Below are 18,842 nucleotides of genomic sequence, written 5' to 3' on the forward strand. Positions count from 1 at the left end.
TTATTTACATACAACAAATTTATTTATATACAACAAATATTTCGTTTTATTCATTTTTTTTTAATGGTTGTAGTTCTAAGTTAACTATAATAACCCTGCTTTGGATACAGTTAGAACTACTGCATCAAGTTTTCCAAAGAGGGGGGGGGGGGGGTCACAAACTAAACAGACTAAACCACGCTACAAACACACACCTCATTGTCTTCACAACACAACATTACTCTTGCCCTGTAATTGTGACACGTCTCCTGGTTACCCCGAAATACATAGACACACAGGCATGATGTCACACAGGAGATTTGGAGAGGTCAACCTTCACAGACATGCAGCAAAGGTTTGTGGGGGAAGTAAGAGGATTTAGGACTGAGGGGCACAAGAGGGGGCACAAGAAAAGCTCAAAACAATGGTGCAAAGCAGAAACAGAGAGCAAAAGAAAGAGGGGTTGGGGTCAAGGGATGCAGAGGATAAAGGATGCCCAACAGATGGGCAGTGAAAAGAAAAGACAGACAGATGAAGAAACAAAAAGGTGTAGAGACAAACTTTGCTGACACCTTACAAAATCTTCAAGTCTGGCAGAAAGTCTTCCTTTGGAGATGCTATCAAGTATTTTAAATTGATTGTGTTAAGGGTTGGCTATCGAGAACTGGTTCCAAATTTCCAAGACTGGAGGATTTGATAGGACAAGCAATTACAATTCTGCTTATCGATTCATGTGTGTGCAATTTATTGGGATTTTTAACCATTTAAGCACAAGACGATGCAAAAGGAAAACTCAATTTGACACAATTTTCTCCAAAGTAACAAAAAGCAGCTTCATATAGTGTGTGAATTCTGAACTGAGCTTTAGGCAAATACACAGAATTACATTAAAATATCCTTGTAAACACAGTAGGTTTTGTCTTAAGTGAACGCAAGCAGCATTTAAACTGAAAATTCATGTGTAGAAATATATTGGATCTGTGCATTAGGTCTTAAAGTGACAGCAGCCTAATATTCCTGCAGTTGTTTGTGCCATTAATGTTTCTCAAAGAACAAAAGAAAAAGAACTCACTGATCTTGACTGAATAACCGTTATAACTTCAATAGGGATAAATCTAGATTTCATTCATAAAAAAAAACTATGCAGTGTTATTTTAAATTTGATTTGTATACTTCTGTACCTGAACTTTGTTCAGTAGCATTTATTTGTGCTGTTGCTAATTTGTTTATTTGCTCTTATTTTGTTGCTGCCTGTTTACTTGTATTTAATGATGTTTAAAATCTATATTAGTTAGTCTAGTTGTTTTTGGTAAAACAATAGGCAAAAGTTAATTGTGTATGTATTCTTTAGGCTGTTGATTTTTGTTCATGGTATTCAGCTGCAACAGAATGTTTTGCAAAACAAAAAAGACAGACTAAATATGTTTGATATCTAAATGTTTAACTTCATTTTCTATACCTGGTGAAGAATCAGAATCGCTAAAATACAAACCCAACCATAAGTGTGTCACGTAATCGCTTAATATTGCTTACTCACATTTGCTAGACACTACCCTTACCAAACAACTTTCCAAAAACCCAACTAAAACCAGGTTGAAGGTCAGATCCTTCTCTAAAAAAATCCATCAAGTCAGCCATAAGTTAAGCCAAGTGCCAGTCGCTCTCCCGCATTCTCCACCAAATCACAATCGATCAATTACATCATTAGCCAGGCATTCAGAGGCTGATCTGGCATCCCGAAGCAAGACTGTTGAACTCTGGATAACCTGCTGACTTAGCATACGTGGACCAAAAACAGTCAGGGGGGGCTTGTTTGGGCTGTAGCACGAGAAATCAGGGTGGAGATGAACTAAGTTACTGTTCCAATAGGTCTGGGTGGTTTGAAGTGTCGATCAGTAGAGATATTGCTGTATGGTTTATTATGCAGAAGATGTGTTTATATGGCTATCAGTGCAGAGAACTAATTTAAATTATTTACACATGAACAAGATTGAGGTAAAAGCATGAAGTAATGCAAGTCAAGATTAGGAAGAATTTATTAACTTCATAATTTGTCATTGCAATTTCAGCTAAAACAACTATATTGTTATAAGTATACACTTAGTATGACTTAAATTATTGTGATTTATCTCCAAACTCTTGTGCCAGTGGTAGTGGATGGTGAACGGGCGTCCTAAACTCAAATATGTATATAATGTGTGCACAAATTGGTAGAAGAGGCTATTGTTGGAAGAGAACTACAGTAGAAGTTTCTGGAATCTGGCCAACGTCCACAATAAACAGCGATAATTAGAGTCTTTTTGGCTCTTTTAAGTGTCAGCGCTTTGTACTTTGTCCAGCTCAGAAATGCAGGCCAGTTCAGACTGGCGCAACTTTCATTGACCTGTTTGAAGGGTCAGCGAGACTCCCATTCCGGCACAGGGAAAATGTTTTCTCTCTCCCGACCTTCTTTTTCTCATTTTGTCATTTACATAGACTTCCCAGGTAGGTTAGTCTGACATTAAAGTGAAAAACAACAGCATTATCCTCTGCCTCTTTTCTCTCCTGCTTTCTCTGTAATGAGAGTATTAGACTGAGCCAGACACAAAAGGGCTTTACAGCCATGCAATAAAACAGAAAAGAAAAACAGAGACCTTCTGAAAGACTGCTTTTACTTAACCCAGAACAGGGGCCCTAAATAGGGAGCATGTACATGTGAGCGTGAGCCTGGCGTGTCTGCGTTTTGTACGTGTGTGCATGTTCTTGGGCATGTGGATGCAAAAATATAGCTTGTTTCTGAGGTTTAGATGGGGCAGTTCTACTCAAACAATAAACTAGTGCAGACAGCTGCGAGTTAAAAGGGCACTTCACCCCAAAAAATTAAAATTAAGCTTTCCAAGCTGCATTTGCACAATACATATAAGAACACCGTGTATGGCTTTAGAAGACTAGATATATATAAGCGCAACTACTTTCAACATTGACAATAATTAGAAATGTTTCTTGAGCAGCATATTAGAATGATTTCTAAAGGATCATGTGACACTGGAGACTGGAGTAATGATGCGGAAAATTCAGCTTTTCGTCACAGGAATAATTAATATTTTAAAATATATTCAAATAGAAAATTAATCATAATATTTCATATTATTCCATGCATAATTTCCATGTTAACGCTTAAGCCAGTCTGCAAATCAGGTATGGCAAGCAAATCAGCTGATATATATTGGCAAAATATCATCTGTCTAATCAGCCTGACCAACATATAGATCTACCACCTCATTTTTGGGAGGACTATCCCTGCTCCTTCTTCTTTTTTTAATACAAACTCACACTTTATTTGCTCTGATGTCCTCTCAAATGTCCTGTTTACCAGTGTCCGAATCAAACAAGTATCTAAACACATGTAAACAGCACTCACCTACTACATCCAGCGTGTAGGTGTGATTGATGGATCCGTAAGCGTTCTCCACCACGCAGGTGTAGTTTCCTTTATCAGAGGGAACGACGCTCTCCATGATTAGAGTCCAGTGCTGGAGTCGGAGCTGAACAGGACAAATAAAAACAAGCTTACTACAACAGAACACATTCAGAATAGTTTAGTCACTTGTTTGTGCAATGTTCCCAGTTAACATAACCAAACACAGGTGGTTGTTTTTGTTATTCTCGATTTCATCTCAAACAAAACTCCAGATTTAGTCAAGCATCTATTATCCTCAATTTCACACCGGTGTGTGACGTCTTACTAAATGAAGGGCAAATCTGACAGCAGCACTGACAGAACAAACAAGAGAGAGAGAAATTGGCCGAAGACGAGGGTTTTTCGAGCAAGAGCACCATGGGAAAAGTAATATCGCCGTGCCGACAGACGAGCGAGCTCCCGCCCCCACCCCAGGAATGCAGCTCTCGTGACTGCAGGCCACAAAATCCAGCGTCTCTTCCATGGAGACTTTCACTCCACAAGCTTTGGCCTTCCGAGACCCTTCAAATGACGACAACATAAGGGTTCATCCACCTGAGGCACATGTTATCCATAAACCATAATCTCACTTATTTTATTAAACATTTTTGACTTATTCTGACTAAATGCTGCAGTCTTGGTAAGGGGTGGAGGTTTGTATTGTATATTCTAAAATGGAACAATAATCAGGGTTATTATAGTTAGGCTTAACTAAAACTAAAATCATAAAAATACACTTTCGTTAAAATATAAAACAGGAAATACGTGTTAATTGAAATAAAATAAAACAAAACTAGTTTTCAAGGCAACAATTATAATTTTCGATATGTTTATCTTCAAACTAAAACTGAAATAAAATGAATAAAACTATATAGATAAATTTATAAGCTAAAACTAATAAAATGATTGAAAACAATGATGAAAGCAGAAACTATAAAAATCAAATCTAATTCAAAATATTAACATAAACTATAAAAGTACCTCAATAAATCTAAAATAACAGGTCATATCTTTCATGACATATTCATTTTTTATGTTTAAAAGGCATATATTTTAAAAGTTATTATTGTTACTATTAAAATATAATCAAAATTAAATCAAGTTTTATCATTAAGTTGTCATTAGTTTTATTAATGACAATTAAGGTTCTTCAGAAAACATTAATAATAATAAATGGCCATTTAAACCAGTTCATGGTCCTATAGTCAGACACTGACTCATATGTGAGTCTTCAGATCAATCGAGCGTGAGCAGCTCAATCATTAGTGACCTTCTGTGTGGATCAGCTGTGTTTTCAGAGAAGGAAGTGCAAACAGACACTGATCGGGGTACATCGACCATTCGCCCCGCACATCTATTACACTTTAACCAAGAGCCAGTGCTTCACCAGCTGTTTCATGCCTACAATTCTGACTCGTGTAAAAAAAACAATACTTAAATGTAACCATTTTGCTTTCTAAAAAGCTTGCTTTCGCTCTAGTTTTGAAGCATTAATACATTTACCACGATGAGTTCCATATCTTATACAGCACTAGTGAAGATCCCTTACCTTGTAACCACCCATGCGATCCTCCTGTTTGAAGGTTTTTCCGTTTTTTTGCCAGCGCATTTCAGGCTTGGGATTTCCCCCCGCCGCGCACCGAAACTTCACAGTGTTGGCCGCGGGGACGGCGTGCAGCTTCTTCTCCATCTTCTCCGGCGAAGTCCAATATGGTGCCACTGCAGGAAAGAAGAAGCAATTACAAACATTTGCATCATCCACATATCACTTGCAGTGCACTATATATATTTGATGTGTCGAAGCCTTTAAGGTTACATGCAGCTTTGATATGCATCACATAAAACCTCCATGCAAACTGGAGATTTTTTTTTATCTACGCCTCCTCTCTTATCTGCTTTCAGCCGTTCATAGATCAGCCCCCTGACATCTACAGTGTGTATTCTATATCTATGTTTATGGAAAAACTTACGATCAAAGCCAGAAACAGTAGCTTTTGGATTGTACAGTAGATGAATCAGCTTGGATTGTAGATTACTCTGAAGATGAATCACTAAACGTGTTTTAATCAAAGTTGCAATATGACCTTGAGCGACAGCTAAATGAAACAGCGATTAAAAAAAAATTGCAATTTATTTAAATAAATATTACAACTATTGCATTATAAAAAGTTCATTTTGGCCTTGTGTGCCTGTGCAGTAAATGCAGTGCTGTTATTGTTATTGTAAAACTATTAAAATTTGTTTTTATTAATTAAAATGGCATTCAATTAAAACTTTTAATTAAATAACTGGATGAAAAACTCTGAAATTCAAAAAAGGCTTGAAACAAAAATCGAATTAAAAAATATAATATATACTTGTCAAGTAAAAGAGGTACTAAAATTAAAACTGAAAAAAAACATTAACGCTATATAGAAATATTTATAGAAATACTTCAATTAAAATTAAAACTGAATACACACATAAAAAATGTCAAAGGACACTGATTCAATGACACAAAGAAATTCAACAAATGGCAAATCTATCTGAGGTCCATTTTGATTCTATCCCAAAAGAAATGCTTTATTGCCAAGAAGGAAAGCAGGAGCCCGTCTGAAACTCAGCAAGGGGAAACAGGAAGGCATGACCACGGATGCAAATCGAAACAGTTATTCACACTCGCAGCACTGCATGACTGCACCGCCCATCTGCTTAATGGAACCCTGCAACTCACAGTGAGCGGCTTAAATAAAAACATATTCCCATTTGCTCTGAAACACACAAGAGAAAAGGAGGATAAAACAAGTCGGTCCAAAAGCACAGCGGCTTGCCAAGAAGGAACTGGACCATCACATCCAATTTCTTTTGTTCGAAAGACATGCTAACCGGAAGGTTGCAAACGACTTGATATCAGACGTGTAAACAGACGTCTTCCCTTCAGCGTGAAGGCATGATAATTGGTTTTCAACTCAACCCTTTTCTTCGACGTCTATCTGTCTGTCTGTTTTCTTTCCTCACCACCCAACTTTTTCATCTCACCTCGTGGGAATTCTTTCGTAACGGTCGTTCTCTTTGACCTCAGCGCCCTGATGGACAGCAGACTACATGTCTGTAAGCCCGACTCCTTTTAACTTTGTTAACGGTTCAGGTTTTCATTGAGAAAACGAAGATGTGAATGACCCTCAGATGTTGGGGCAGTAGAGTCAGATGTCCTGGGAAACCCCAAAACAGGTGACCTCCAGTGAAAGATGGACTGACCATTGAACCTTTATTGACATTTTTCTTCAAAAACTCTGGGACTATCAACAAATACCACCGGTATCTGCAAAAATCTTTCAGTAAACAGAAACACTGACATATCCCAGCAGCCAATTCCATCAAATTATACAGAGATAAAAAAAAAAAACATGCAAACCAGACCTTTAGACTTTAAACAATCCCAGTGTTGTCTACTCCAGCACACCTCATACAAGGCAAAACATCTCACAAATAAATGAAACTTTCTTGTGAGAGGGGGGAAAAAAAATTTGTGTTTTTGAGACTGCTGTTGTTGAGGCCCCTTTGCACAGAAATATCAAAGAGTTCTGAGTGGTTCAGCTGGGCAGAAATCCAACCCACTGAGCCCGAAACCGCCCCAAGCACAATGCTAAACACCCCTCCATCCCAACCCCAATCCCCCCACACCCGCCTCAGCTCCACTCGAACGCGGCCAAAGGCCAGACCTCCAAAGCATACACAGAAAAGTGTTGGTGCAGATCCAAACCAGAGCCCATTAGCTGGAAGACCTCGCTCCACCCCTCTTTCCAACAACTCTCTTTAATATTTAGTTTTGCACAACTCAAAACAGATTCTGGTGGGTATGGCGCTCGTTTCAACAGAGGAAATGCAGTCAATATCCTTTCCTCACCTGTCACGGCTTCTCTTTCGCATAAAGTTCTCAAAAATGTGAAGAGATTAAAGGGAAGGGAAGTGGTATGTGGCGACCCATACTCAGAATTTGTGCTCTGCATTTAACCCATCCAAGTGTACACACAGTAGTGAACATACACCTAGAGCAGTGGGCAGCCATTTATGCTGTGGCACCCAGGGAGCAGTTGGGGGTTCGGTGCCTTGCTCAAGGGTCTCACCTCAGTCGTATTGAGGGTGGAGAGAGTCTTGGTTATTCACTCCCCCACCTACAATCCCTGCCAGACCTAAGACTCGAACCCACGACTTTCAGGTTACAAGTCCAACTCTCTATCCATTAGGCCACGACTGCCCATGATTAGTGTTAACCATGACAAAATAAAAACATAGATTGCTCGGCATTTTTGTCCCAAAGTCAATGGGTTTTTGGCCTGAAATAAGGTCTGTGGTTAATACAAGCTCGAGATATTGTCCTATGACAAAAAAATATATACATCGGTAATACCCCAATCACGATTTTTTTATGTTTTTATGCGTCTTGAAAAAGGTGAACAAGTGGCTACATGGGACTACAGAAGTTACTGGATACATTATTATGTTGAACAGGAAAACTCATGGACTCACTAGTCGCTTTTACAGCTTTGTTGTGTTTATAATCACGCTCTTGCAAACCCTTCTAATTCAAACTTCCCAACTAGTAGATTTTAAAGGACTACTGGTGTAGTTTGTTTATAGAGTAACTTTAGCTTTTTACTTCTGGCCATTGTATTTAGGCTTCAAAATTCATATGAGTTGTGTTCATTTGTGACGGAAAAACATGGAAGAATTATAAACTTTTGTTGGTCACAGTTTATTTTCTGCAATAATCCAAAAGCTACTGGAAAACTCCTTGGCTTTTTGTGGAGGGACCAGTTTACTTCCAGGTTTGCCTACAAAAATATGTCACCATTGCAGTACTCTGTTTATTAACAAGATTATTAATGCCCTTGGAATTTCTCCTTTTTCTGTTTCGTTAATATTTTCACCTCAGGTCTTTCCATTCTCAGAGCGAAGCCCAATTCAAAACACATCTTTTAGCAGGTGAATTACAAACAGGCCCCTCATGGACCAGAGAAATGGAGAGCACAAAGGGCTCAAAAGAAGAAGGAAAGAGAAGGCCTGGAATTCTGGGAATGTGTCTGTGCTGGAATTGCTTGGTGACATAGTTAACATCAGACTCTGCTGCAGGCTTGTCCTGTCACCAGAATGTGGTGTCAGTAGCAAAAACTGCAAAAAAACAATACCTATGCTAATATAAAAACAGTATGCTAACCGTGTTGCATCTCAATTCAACATCAGAAATACAAGTGCATTTCACATGGTCCTCTGTGGCAACTGGTGTTCGGCCCCCGGTCCCGCTACTCACGCATTTGCTCGCCGTCCACCCCGACATCGTCCAATCGCTCCGTGTCGTCCTCATCGTCACCGGATGAGATGGCATCTGCAGAGAGTACCGGGAATACTGTAACCGTTTCTCCTGCCGTCACAACACCCACACGTCTATCACTAATCAACTATTTGCTCTTTTTAACACATTAATATAGCAATAACAGTGCTATAAATATATATGTGTATATTTTTAAATAAATGTATATTTCGGAAAAATAACTGTAATGTGTCATTTAATGTTACTGTAAGATAAGATTGCGTCCAATAGCCCAGAGCAACTATGAATGCTAGCTATAAAAGTTGTCAAAAAGATGATGTGACGTGTTAAATCAGACAAAATGTCTGTATAACACAATGACAAAAATTGTAAAACATAAGCTAACAACAGGCATATGAACTAGCCTAAACTAATCTTAATACTCAATTTACAGAGCCAACGACAAATACAAACAAATCTCAAACTCAGGACGTAAATCCGAATGCTGCATGCAAAGTCATTTTAAAGACCACATCTTCCATTTCATTGCATTGCAAACTGTAAAAATGCAATGAGAACAGACAAACAGAACCATTCAGTTCAGGCAGATACGGCGTGCGAAGGCTCATCTACGAATATCAAAGTCTCGTTCAGTAGATGGAGCCACCTGTGGTAGACAAGAGTCTCACCTGTAACGTTTACGATGAAGCAAAGCGTGTCGCCGGCCCGGGAGCCCGCGACACTGCATGCATACAGGCCCGAGTCCTTAGGGGTGGCGTCGCGGATCTGTAGCCACTCCTGATCTATGAGCGTGCGGTTGTCAGGGCCCAGCGAGGAGCCGTCTTTGGTCCAGACGATGGCGGCCGCCTCAGGCAGCGGGCAGTTGAGCTTGAGCAGTTCACCCGGGTGCACCGAGCACAGAGTGGGCTTAGAGTTTTGGTTTTTGGTTGGAGGCTCTGCAGAGCGGAGGGGAAAAGAGAGGAGGGCAGGAGGAAAGGGGTGACAGGGTGCACAGAGAAAGAGAAAGAGTGTAAGACGAAAAACACTGCACCAAAATAACATCCCTAGAGTGACTAGTGTGGAGAAGAGGCTTCAATTAAATGAATAGTTCACCCAAAAGTAAAAAAAAAATCCCAAATACAGACACCTCAGAGCGTCCCATTAGCTGTGAATTGTGTATACAGAGCATTTCTGGAAGCATGCAGCTGTACCAGCGGGAAAAACGTGCGTTAGAAGTGCGTTGACATGAAAGAGGTGCCAGTCGAGAAACAGAGCTCAATATTTGTTCATTTCATAAACAGAGCCTTCGGTTTTCCTTGTCATTTCAACCTCGACCTCACGCATTAGAATTAAGCCCGTTATTGCCGGTTTATTCCATTATCTTTAATTATACTCTACAATGACTATATTGGCTAGCCAAACGTTCATAAGGAATGCCAACAGGCCTCAAAATGAGGCACCTAAAAAAGAAAAATCAAAGGCTTGATTACAGATTGAAATAAGGTTGTATGAGCATTAAGGAGGGGAAAAATCCAGTGTAACATGCAGGAGTGCACAACAATGACGCTTTCCATATAGTGTCAGTACAAATATTTAGTTAATTTTGCATAATATTCTATAAAATCATGTTTTATATATTCAATTATACATATAACATATATGTAATTGAAAACATTGTTTACATATGGATATACTTAGCTGACTACTAGTCATGTGACGCAAAACATACCAACTATATCCATTTCAATTCACCTGAGATTGCATTGAGCAAAGCCAAGATGAACAGGAATCAAACACCCCAATCAGGTCAGAATGAGAAGTAGAGAGACAGGAATTCAAGTTATTCTATCCGTTTAATTCACTTAATCTTATGGGTAGAATGATAAACAACAACTAACACAGCACTGCATAGAAACCACATCGGTGCCTTGACGCTGACACACAATGAGTCAAATGAGGTCGAAACTGCCTTCAGAAAAAAAGCCATCAACACTTGCTAATACAGATGGAAACTGTACAATCTGTATGATACAGTCTGAGCAACGCCAGCACAGATATTACATTTCTGTGCAATTAACATAGCTGGATGATTAAACCCAGACCACAGAAATGCAGCCCAAACCACAACAACGTTCAGCAAAACCCCGGACTAATTGTTCAGTAATTTGGCCGGAACACCGTAATCCACTTCTGTGATAACAAAAAGCGAATGCAAAATGCAAATGCGTGAAGTTTAAGGACCACTAATAAACTTCCGGCACTGTAGAAGATCCCATGATTCTACAGTACTAACAATAACCTACTGCATCTAGACGGAAACTATGAATTAAGGCAGACTAAACAGCTTTCTAAGCATACAAAAAGACATAAACTTTAAAAGCGAGAGGTATGGAAAAACATGGTCGGACTTGTCAGAAATAATCAGCGGCGCAGAGACACTCCCAACCTTTCTCGTAGTAACAAACCTATCTTTCTGCACATTCATGTCCTTTTGTGAATGCGTATGGCAGATTGAACTACACACCACAGGAAGGGAAAGTCATATGACTTGCGTTCAGTCCTCAAGGGGTTTTGGAGTGTGCTTGAAGGTCTAAACTCTCTCCCCAGGCACGTTGCCCTACACACGTTTAGTTCCCGTATTGTTCCTTTTTTCGCTACTCCGGAAACAATTACCTTTTCCTTTATGCCTTTCACGACGGTGCAGCCTTAGAACAAACTCTGCTGTTGATTGGCTTGCTCTTCCGGAGGCCTCTGTTTGTCCAACTGTTATTTAACTGTAATTGGTTGCGTATTTCCCTCTATTGTACGATTAAAGACGAACTTTAAAAAAACAGACCTGCTCCCACTCAAGTCCTGTTAGAAAGCCAACACGTGGATAATTTTTTAATTTTTTTTTTACATACACATTTAGGAAACTCTATAGCAGTGGACGATCGAGTCTCACTAAACTTGTAGTATATAAATAACAAAGAGATAAAATGCTAAGGGGAACTGAAATAAGCAGAGCAAAAGATTAAGCTGTGCATGCTGAAAGCAGGAAGAGCCATGCAAAAAATGCAGAAAAAAGGAGTCAGAAGAGCTCTCCAACTAAATAATCCAAATTAGTATGGTTTTTATACATGTATGCATTTGGAAGACAATTGTATTTAGAGTAACTTCCAGTGCATTCAAGCTCATTTTGATTATCCTTTTGTCCTTTTAATTAATTTTTTAATCTACCGTCATGTTTTACCAGCAGTGCTACGAAGAAAAGACAAACCAGCCAGTTTCAATCATTTTTAGCTGATCGAATGACTTTGTCGACATTTAAAATCAGCTTCATGATTCAAAGGTTAAGAAAGCTTTTCTCACGGCACTATGATCAATTTTGTCTGTTCTGGCAGTGAGGAACTTGATGCAAGCTCAACCCTCTTTAAACATTTAGCATGCTTTCATTCTCTTTTCTCTTCAGGTCCAATACATCTGTTCTTTACCATCAACACCACCTCCTGCTCCTCTGATTTGCTCTTTGACCTTTCACCCCTCACCCTGCCAACCGGCCCCCTGCCATCCACAAGTCATCGACCCTCCACAAATCCACAACCTGTTGACATCCTGCAAATTCCAGATTTTTCGTCTTGGGAAAGGTCAGAGCAGCATCCTACTCTGGCACAATAAACGTAGTCTTTTCCTCATGTGCTTAAAGTAGAATAATATATGAAACACATGCAGGGGAAAAAAAACCCTCAAACTCCATTTCTCGAGGTGTGACTGTATCTGTTCTCCTGTGTTTTGATGGGAAGGCTATTGAAAAGCGTGCTGTGAGTGGCGGTTATTATCAAACGTCCTGTCAGGAGTGACGGATACGGACTGTCTCGCACTTCCCGTCCGCTCCACCAAGTCTCATTTGCGCCTCCGCTAGAACAGATAATTAGGCTCTCGACCAAACTGTGACAGGATCCAGTCTGTCCAATTCTCACACTATCATCCTTCTGTCTCCGCCCGCTTGGCGACATGGAATCGAGACCGCTGTGCGCTTCACTGAGTGCTCGGGGTCAGTCGGATGAGATGTGTCTGCGACGACGAGACAATGATGAAATGGCTCTCTGATAACAGACATATACACCCTATTTCCACTTGTCCAGCATTTCCCAACCAGGGAGTTGTAAACCCCCAAGTGTTCATAAAGGTACTAGTATATTTGTTAATGCCAAATGCAGTTTCATAAAAATTAAATGATTATCAAAAATCTCATCTAATTTTCTTAAGAAGAGTTTTTGCTCACGCACACGTTGTAGTTGATGCCAAATCTTGAAAAATTACATAAATCACTTTTAGGCATTTTTGCTTTTTTTCAGTTTTTCCTCATGTTAAAGTCTTCATTGATACCAAATGTAATAAATAATAAATAAAAATGCAAAATTACTCATTTTATTAAATTAAAATTTAAAACATTACTTGAAATCACAGAACATGATTCATTTAAAAAATGCATTTTTGCATCTCACGCAAAATTTAGCATGGATGCCAAATGTAATTTTATAAAAGTATCAAATTGTAATTCTGCAAGCTTTATTGTCATGACAATGGCATGCCCAGCCAAAAGCACGGGCCTCTCAGGGGCGCCCACGGCAACACAAGCATCCGGGCAAATCTCATTGGCCAACTTTCCCTCCAAAACCTCTGGAGTCACATATAAACACAGGAATTTGGTAGGGGATTTGAGCAAATTGCGAACTTTAAAATTTAGCACGTAACCTGCTCTGTGCCATTTGTGCTACAGGCATGAATTATGCATCAAATCATGCGCCTTCTTGAGGAGAGGTGTGCTAGTTAGTTTCTAAGTGATTTAAGTGAAAAAAATGGGGAGGAAAAAAATTTTACTGACTTAAAAGTAGCCTTTTATGACTTGAAACCACCTAGCAAGCACCCAAAATACTCAGGCAACCACCTAATACTGTTCTAAAAAAAAATATATATATATATATACACACACACACACACATACTTTTATATATTTTACATATATAGAGAATTCAAATAATTACACATCAAATCCATTTGTGTTTCCTAATATACAGCATATACAGCACTAACAAAGAACACTGCAAAGCTTGACAACAGCAACATAAACATTTTCTGGAGGAAAAAAAAAATTTTGTTTGTTTAGTGGGAGAATGAGGCTTTATTCACCCGAGAAAACACAATAAACAAAGGGTGTGAGCTGACACTTTTATTACAGGGACTTACTATCATGATTTAGGACGTTTGGTATAAACAGAAAATGGTTCGCCCAGGAAACCCCCTACTGTATGCAGGTGGTCACTTTAAGGCACGCTTATCAAGAGGCTGAGCATCTCTCACAGTTCTGCTGTTTCTGCTTCGGGTATTGTCACTGTCATGAACAGGAACGTCTGGGTTGTGAGAACAAAGCCCTCGGGCTAAAAAGGCAGAGAGCAAAGAATTGGGGACGATTCCGATTCCGGAAAAAAAAGTGATGGCAGGAAAGACAGCGAGAGATTCGCTTGGATCTCCAGCCAATGTTTTAAACATCATCAAAGCTCTGTTTGACTGTGTCTAATTCTGTCCAAACCAACAGGGCACACACGCACACTAAAACACCAGCAGAACCACTCCAATGACAATAAATAAATCACACAATCCAAATAATAAAGATCCGAACAAGCTTGTGCGATTCCACATTTTCCACCATTGGGTCAGCCTGGCCATACCTCTGGTTCCAACCACAAACCTTATGGGGCGGCAGGGAATGAGAGAATAAAGGGCGAAGATCTTCAACTCTATTGTGCTCTAAGCCCTGTCAGATTACATTTGATCCAAGTTTGCTTTCCCACACTTTCACAATGTGTTGTTTTCCAACCTCTGAGAAGATTTCGACCGCTCTCCCAGCCTTTATCACGTCTACAGAGAAGCCTGTTCCAAATAAAACTCATTTAAGTTAGCAACGCTGCTGATTCAGGAAGGTAATGGAATATTTCTATCATATAACTCTCACAGACAAACCATCTCACGTGAAACTCTGTAGGAATTCTAAACTGATATGCTATCTTAAACAATTACCCCTCCCAGAAACACAACCGAGCCCTTGGTGGGCTTTGCATGCATCAGGTGGGGGGTTTTGTAGTTTCCCTCCAGGGGTGGGCGTTTTTTGTTGAACTGATACATATAGTGTTCTTTGGTACAAAAAGTAAACAAGTTTAGCACAACCATTCAACTATTTGAGTTGCATCTGTACCACAAGAAACTGGTGTGGTTAGTGCTCTCCACCTTTCACCAAAACCTCCCAACCTATCTGCATCACATGACACCACTTCAGCCACTTAATCCTCCGTCACATGACCTCTCGTAATCTTCAATCATATGATAGGAGAGAAAAGCGCAAATCGTCTTACAAAGTTCCACAACATACACCACTTAGCATTAGAAGATGAAAAGTTAAGCATCTGACTTTGGACAAAAGATAACCAGTAGAACAATGCAACGCGATATTGCACAATCTTTTGTATTTGAGACGTTAAGCGAGGCTTTGCTCTTAAAGAAACAGTTCATCACGAAAAGCAGAATCTTTCATTTACTCACACTTGTGTCGTTCTAAACAAGTGTAAATATCTTTATTTTGCGGAGAGTAAGATATTTTAAAATATTTTTCAGAATTTTATTTTAGTTTGAACTTTCCCTTTAACCCTACTATGGACCTCCTTTAACCCTGAGGTCAAAGGGCATCTGGAAAGTGTTGGTTGGGGGTGGGGTAGCCGCTTCCAGTGATTGTGTTTGACAACCCTTTAATTAACATAATGATTAAAGCCAGAGGAACAAAAGCAGACTTATCCAACACAACAGTTCTCATTACCTGCTGCCCCAAACGAAATGGAAAAATCACATCAATAATCGCACTACTAATGGTAGAATGTGGCAAAACTGGGCCAGGACACGCCACTGGGAATTTACCACTTCAGAAAGTGCCAAAGAAGCAAATAAAATGAATGTTTTTACTTAGAGTTGGAAATGAAGACAATGACAAACCACATCCCATTAAAAGGAAGTCAGGAAACCTCCGAACAGAGCGGAGAATCTCTTGTTTCATTTTAGTTCAAATCTGAAAGCATATAGGGTTTATTTTCTTCCCAAACAAACTAATACGGGTTGGTTTGCATCTACATGCCAAGCTGGCAGGTATGTGTGTGGTCCTCAACTCTGAACAACATTAAACTCAGACAGATGGAGAGGGAGAAAATATGGGGGGAGAAAGGAAAAGAGACGTTAGGAGTGGAACCACAAAAATCCTAAAAGCGACTCTTTTGAAACAAGCTGCTGTGAGTATATAGCATACGAAAAATAATTCCATACATTATAAAACCTCAGGGTTCGCAGTTCAAAGATGCCAGATATACGCTTAAACCGCTTTCTCCACATAATTATCGGAGTTTCAAAGACGTGCTCCATGCAGAAGAAGTACTTCCTAGGGTTTGCATACAGCAACTCATAAAACCTCCAAACCACACATCATTGCAAACCAGCACCTCCTCAGAACTTTCCTGGCTGTCTTGAAGGGCTGAACACAACCGTTTATGAAAAGTTTAATCCCATAAATCTGCACTAACTAATGATGTATGAAGCCATGAGAAATCCTACCTACACCACGAGAAATTCCGTGCAGCAATGTTTTGTTTCACCCAAATTCCTTATTTTCCCCAAGACTTCCCCCAATAAAAACGAAATATTTTCACACATAGGTGCAGCTGCGTAGGAGAAGGTTGTTTTTATAGCGAATTAAGCAGTAAAGAAGCATCTGTTTTCTTGTCACCACTGAAGAATCAAGAATTCCTAACAAGATCCTGCTGTAAATACTAGGAATGTTCCTTGAACGATATTCCATCGCTCTTATTCCTTACCTTCACGTTCACTCGCAGTCTCCACCTTTTCAGCAATCTTTGACGACGGCCTTGCCACGGACGCCGTTGCCAGGGTCAAAAGCAGGAGCGCACCCAGAAGCCACCCTCGGGCGGACATCCCGTCAGCAGCGGCCGTGTCTCCCCATCCCCCCCTCCTCGGCCTCCCCCTGGACATAGATCCCATCTGAGGGGCTCCACCCAACCATGAACTGCAGGCTGGACGGTCGATCACTCACTGGAATTCCCACCGATCACCTGGGCTGAGGAGGGCAGCAGAGAGGACAGTGATTGGGCAGGGGATCCCCAAAATAAAAACAAGAGGAGAAACAATTAGAAAAAAGTATTTTTGCCATACACAATCCATAAAACACTCCCTAGCATGGGCCCTACATATCTAGTGTGAATATTTTAAATCAGTTAGTTGACACTAAAGCACAACTATCTTGCAGAGAGTGCATGGGTTATGAAAGAGACAGATAGAAACTAAAGGCCCACTTGTCAAAATGCTGCTAAACGAGACTTGCCGCTTTAGACCTACATACTGTCTGACACCTACACAAAACACCTTCATCAGCCACTGCCTCAAAAGCTACCTGCAACTTTGGCTAACTTTCTACAGACCTGACAGACTAATAATGTAGAAGACAATTTTCCAACATCACTATTAAACAGCAGTGATTTATTTTATCAGGACTGTAATTCATCTAGCAATCAAACTATGTATGTTCCCATGCATTCGTTTAAATGCATTGAGACACTTTTATCCCACGCATTAAGACATAGGCATTGATTTATCGTGCTTTACATTTATTTTATCACTTCTATCACATGACTTGCATTTCATTGTTATTCTAAACTCTAACTCATTTGCACAAACAAAAATGTGATTTCAAACATTCAAAACAAGACCACTGGAAATGAATTGAAAACGAGATCTGGCGCGTAAATGCGGTATTGATCTGTGCATTTATAGCAGGCTTTAATGCTTGTGAGATGATTGACAGCTGGTGGGGTTCCTCCTCTGCAGAGGGTTTTTTTTATTCCGTGAGACGTGAGCAATGCAGGATTTTGATGCTGTAACACGAGTTCAAACACAGTTTATTCTCATCTCTAATCACGCGCTATTCAATTAACTTCATAGGTTTGATACCTAATGCACTGCCTAATGCAAGATGCATTATTGCTCATGGGGTGCTGGATAGAAAGAGCGAGCAAACCACCGTCAGTGGCAGTGCTTCCCGGGTTTGCTGCATGAGCAGGATTTTGAAAAAGATTTCCTATTGCAATACATGACGTCACCTTTCGAGACCTTTTCTCGCGAACGCGTTGTTTTAGTAGACCTCTGTCTGCCTCGTGCACAAGCAATCCGAAGGCGTTATTCACTTTCAAATCAGAATACACAAAGGATTTAATGCCAGTGCAAAGAAAAACACTCATGTTCCACTGTTTTTGATTACATTTGAACCTAATGGTCGTTCTTTATCGAGGCCTATTATAAAAAAGCAACCCTACTGAGTTTATCATGATTTGATTACTGAAGACTAACTCAATCACTTTGTGAATGGACAGATTTTATCATTAGGTAAACTCTAATTAGTATCTAAATTATGATTAGAGCTAATTATTGGTTGATTTTTGCAAATAACACAGAGGCTATTGACTAAGGAAATCCAAAACCCAATCATTAATAATAATGGCAAAGTAAACTTTCTAAAGCAAACTCATGTCAGTCTGTTTCATTTTTATAAGATCAGTGTCCACAGATTTCAGGGCAGGAAGCCTGAGGATACTTTAATTGCCACTATAATGATTAAAGGGCACTTTTAAAAAAGAAGGGAAAAAGGAAAAAGAAACAACAGGTAGGCCAGACTGTTCCAGAAAAACACACAAAAAGGTAGCTTTTTATAAATCTGAATCCAGATTGGATGATTGCCCTATTTAATGCATTACTTTTCAAAATCATGACGCTTGAGGAGGAAATTGACTTCTTTTTGACTTTATGCAATACTTCGCAACAACAAAAAACGTTCATATAACAGATTTTTATGAAAGTTGACTTTTATGATTTTTATATCACGTAAGGCATTAGCATTGGCTTGCAGCTTTCATTTAAGACGACATTTTTTTCATACAGTGTTTTGATGTTTCATCAAAAAATCATACATTCATAATTTTACACTTTGCAAGCGGTCTTTATCTTTAAAACTAAAGCAAGCAAGAAAGTGCGCATGCATTTAGATAA

At 39.5% G+C, this 18,842-nt stretch overlaps 1 protein-coding gene across 2 annotated transcripts in view; it reads right to left on the bottom strand.

Annotated features, from left to right (window-relative positions):
• LOC306884603 (fibroblast growth factor receptor 2-like) overlaps positions 1-18,842 on the bottom strand; it is a 46,987-nt gene that overhangs the window by 27,333 nt on the left and 812 nt on the right. For both annotated transcript variants that reach the window (XM_079440602.1, XM_079440603.1), the window contains exons 2-6: positions 16,601-16,860; positions 9,398-9,664; positions 8,709-8,783; positions 4,968-5,137; positions 3,380-3,503 (exon numbers count right to left, since the gene is read on the bottom strand). In XM_079440602.1, the coding sequence (XP_079296728.1) occupies positions 3,380-3,503; positions 4,968-5,137; positions 8,709-8,783; positions 9,398-9,664; positions 16,601-16,784 (820 nt within the window). In that variant the 5' untranslated portion in view covers positions 16,785-16,860. The remainder of the gene's footprint in view (positions 1-3,379; positions 3,504-4,967; positions 5,138-8,708; positions 8,784-9,397; positions 9,665-16,600; positions 16,861-18,842) is intronic.

Source organism: Barbus barbus (genome assembly GCF_936440315.1).
Source record: "Barbus barbus genome assembly, chromosome: 18".
NCBI classification, from domain to species: domain Eukaryota; kingdom Metazoa; phylum Chordata; class Actinopteri; order Cypriniformes; family Cyprinidae; genus Barbus; species Barbus barbus.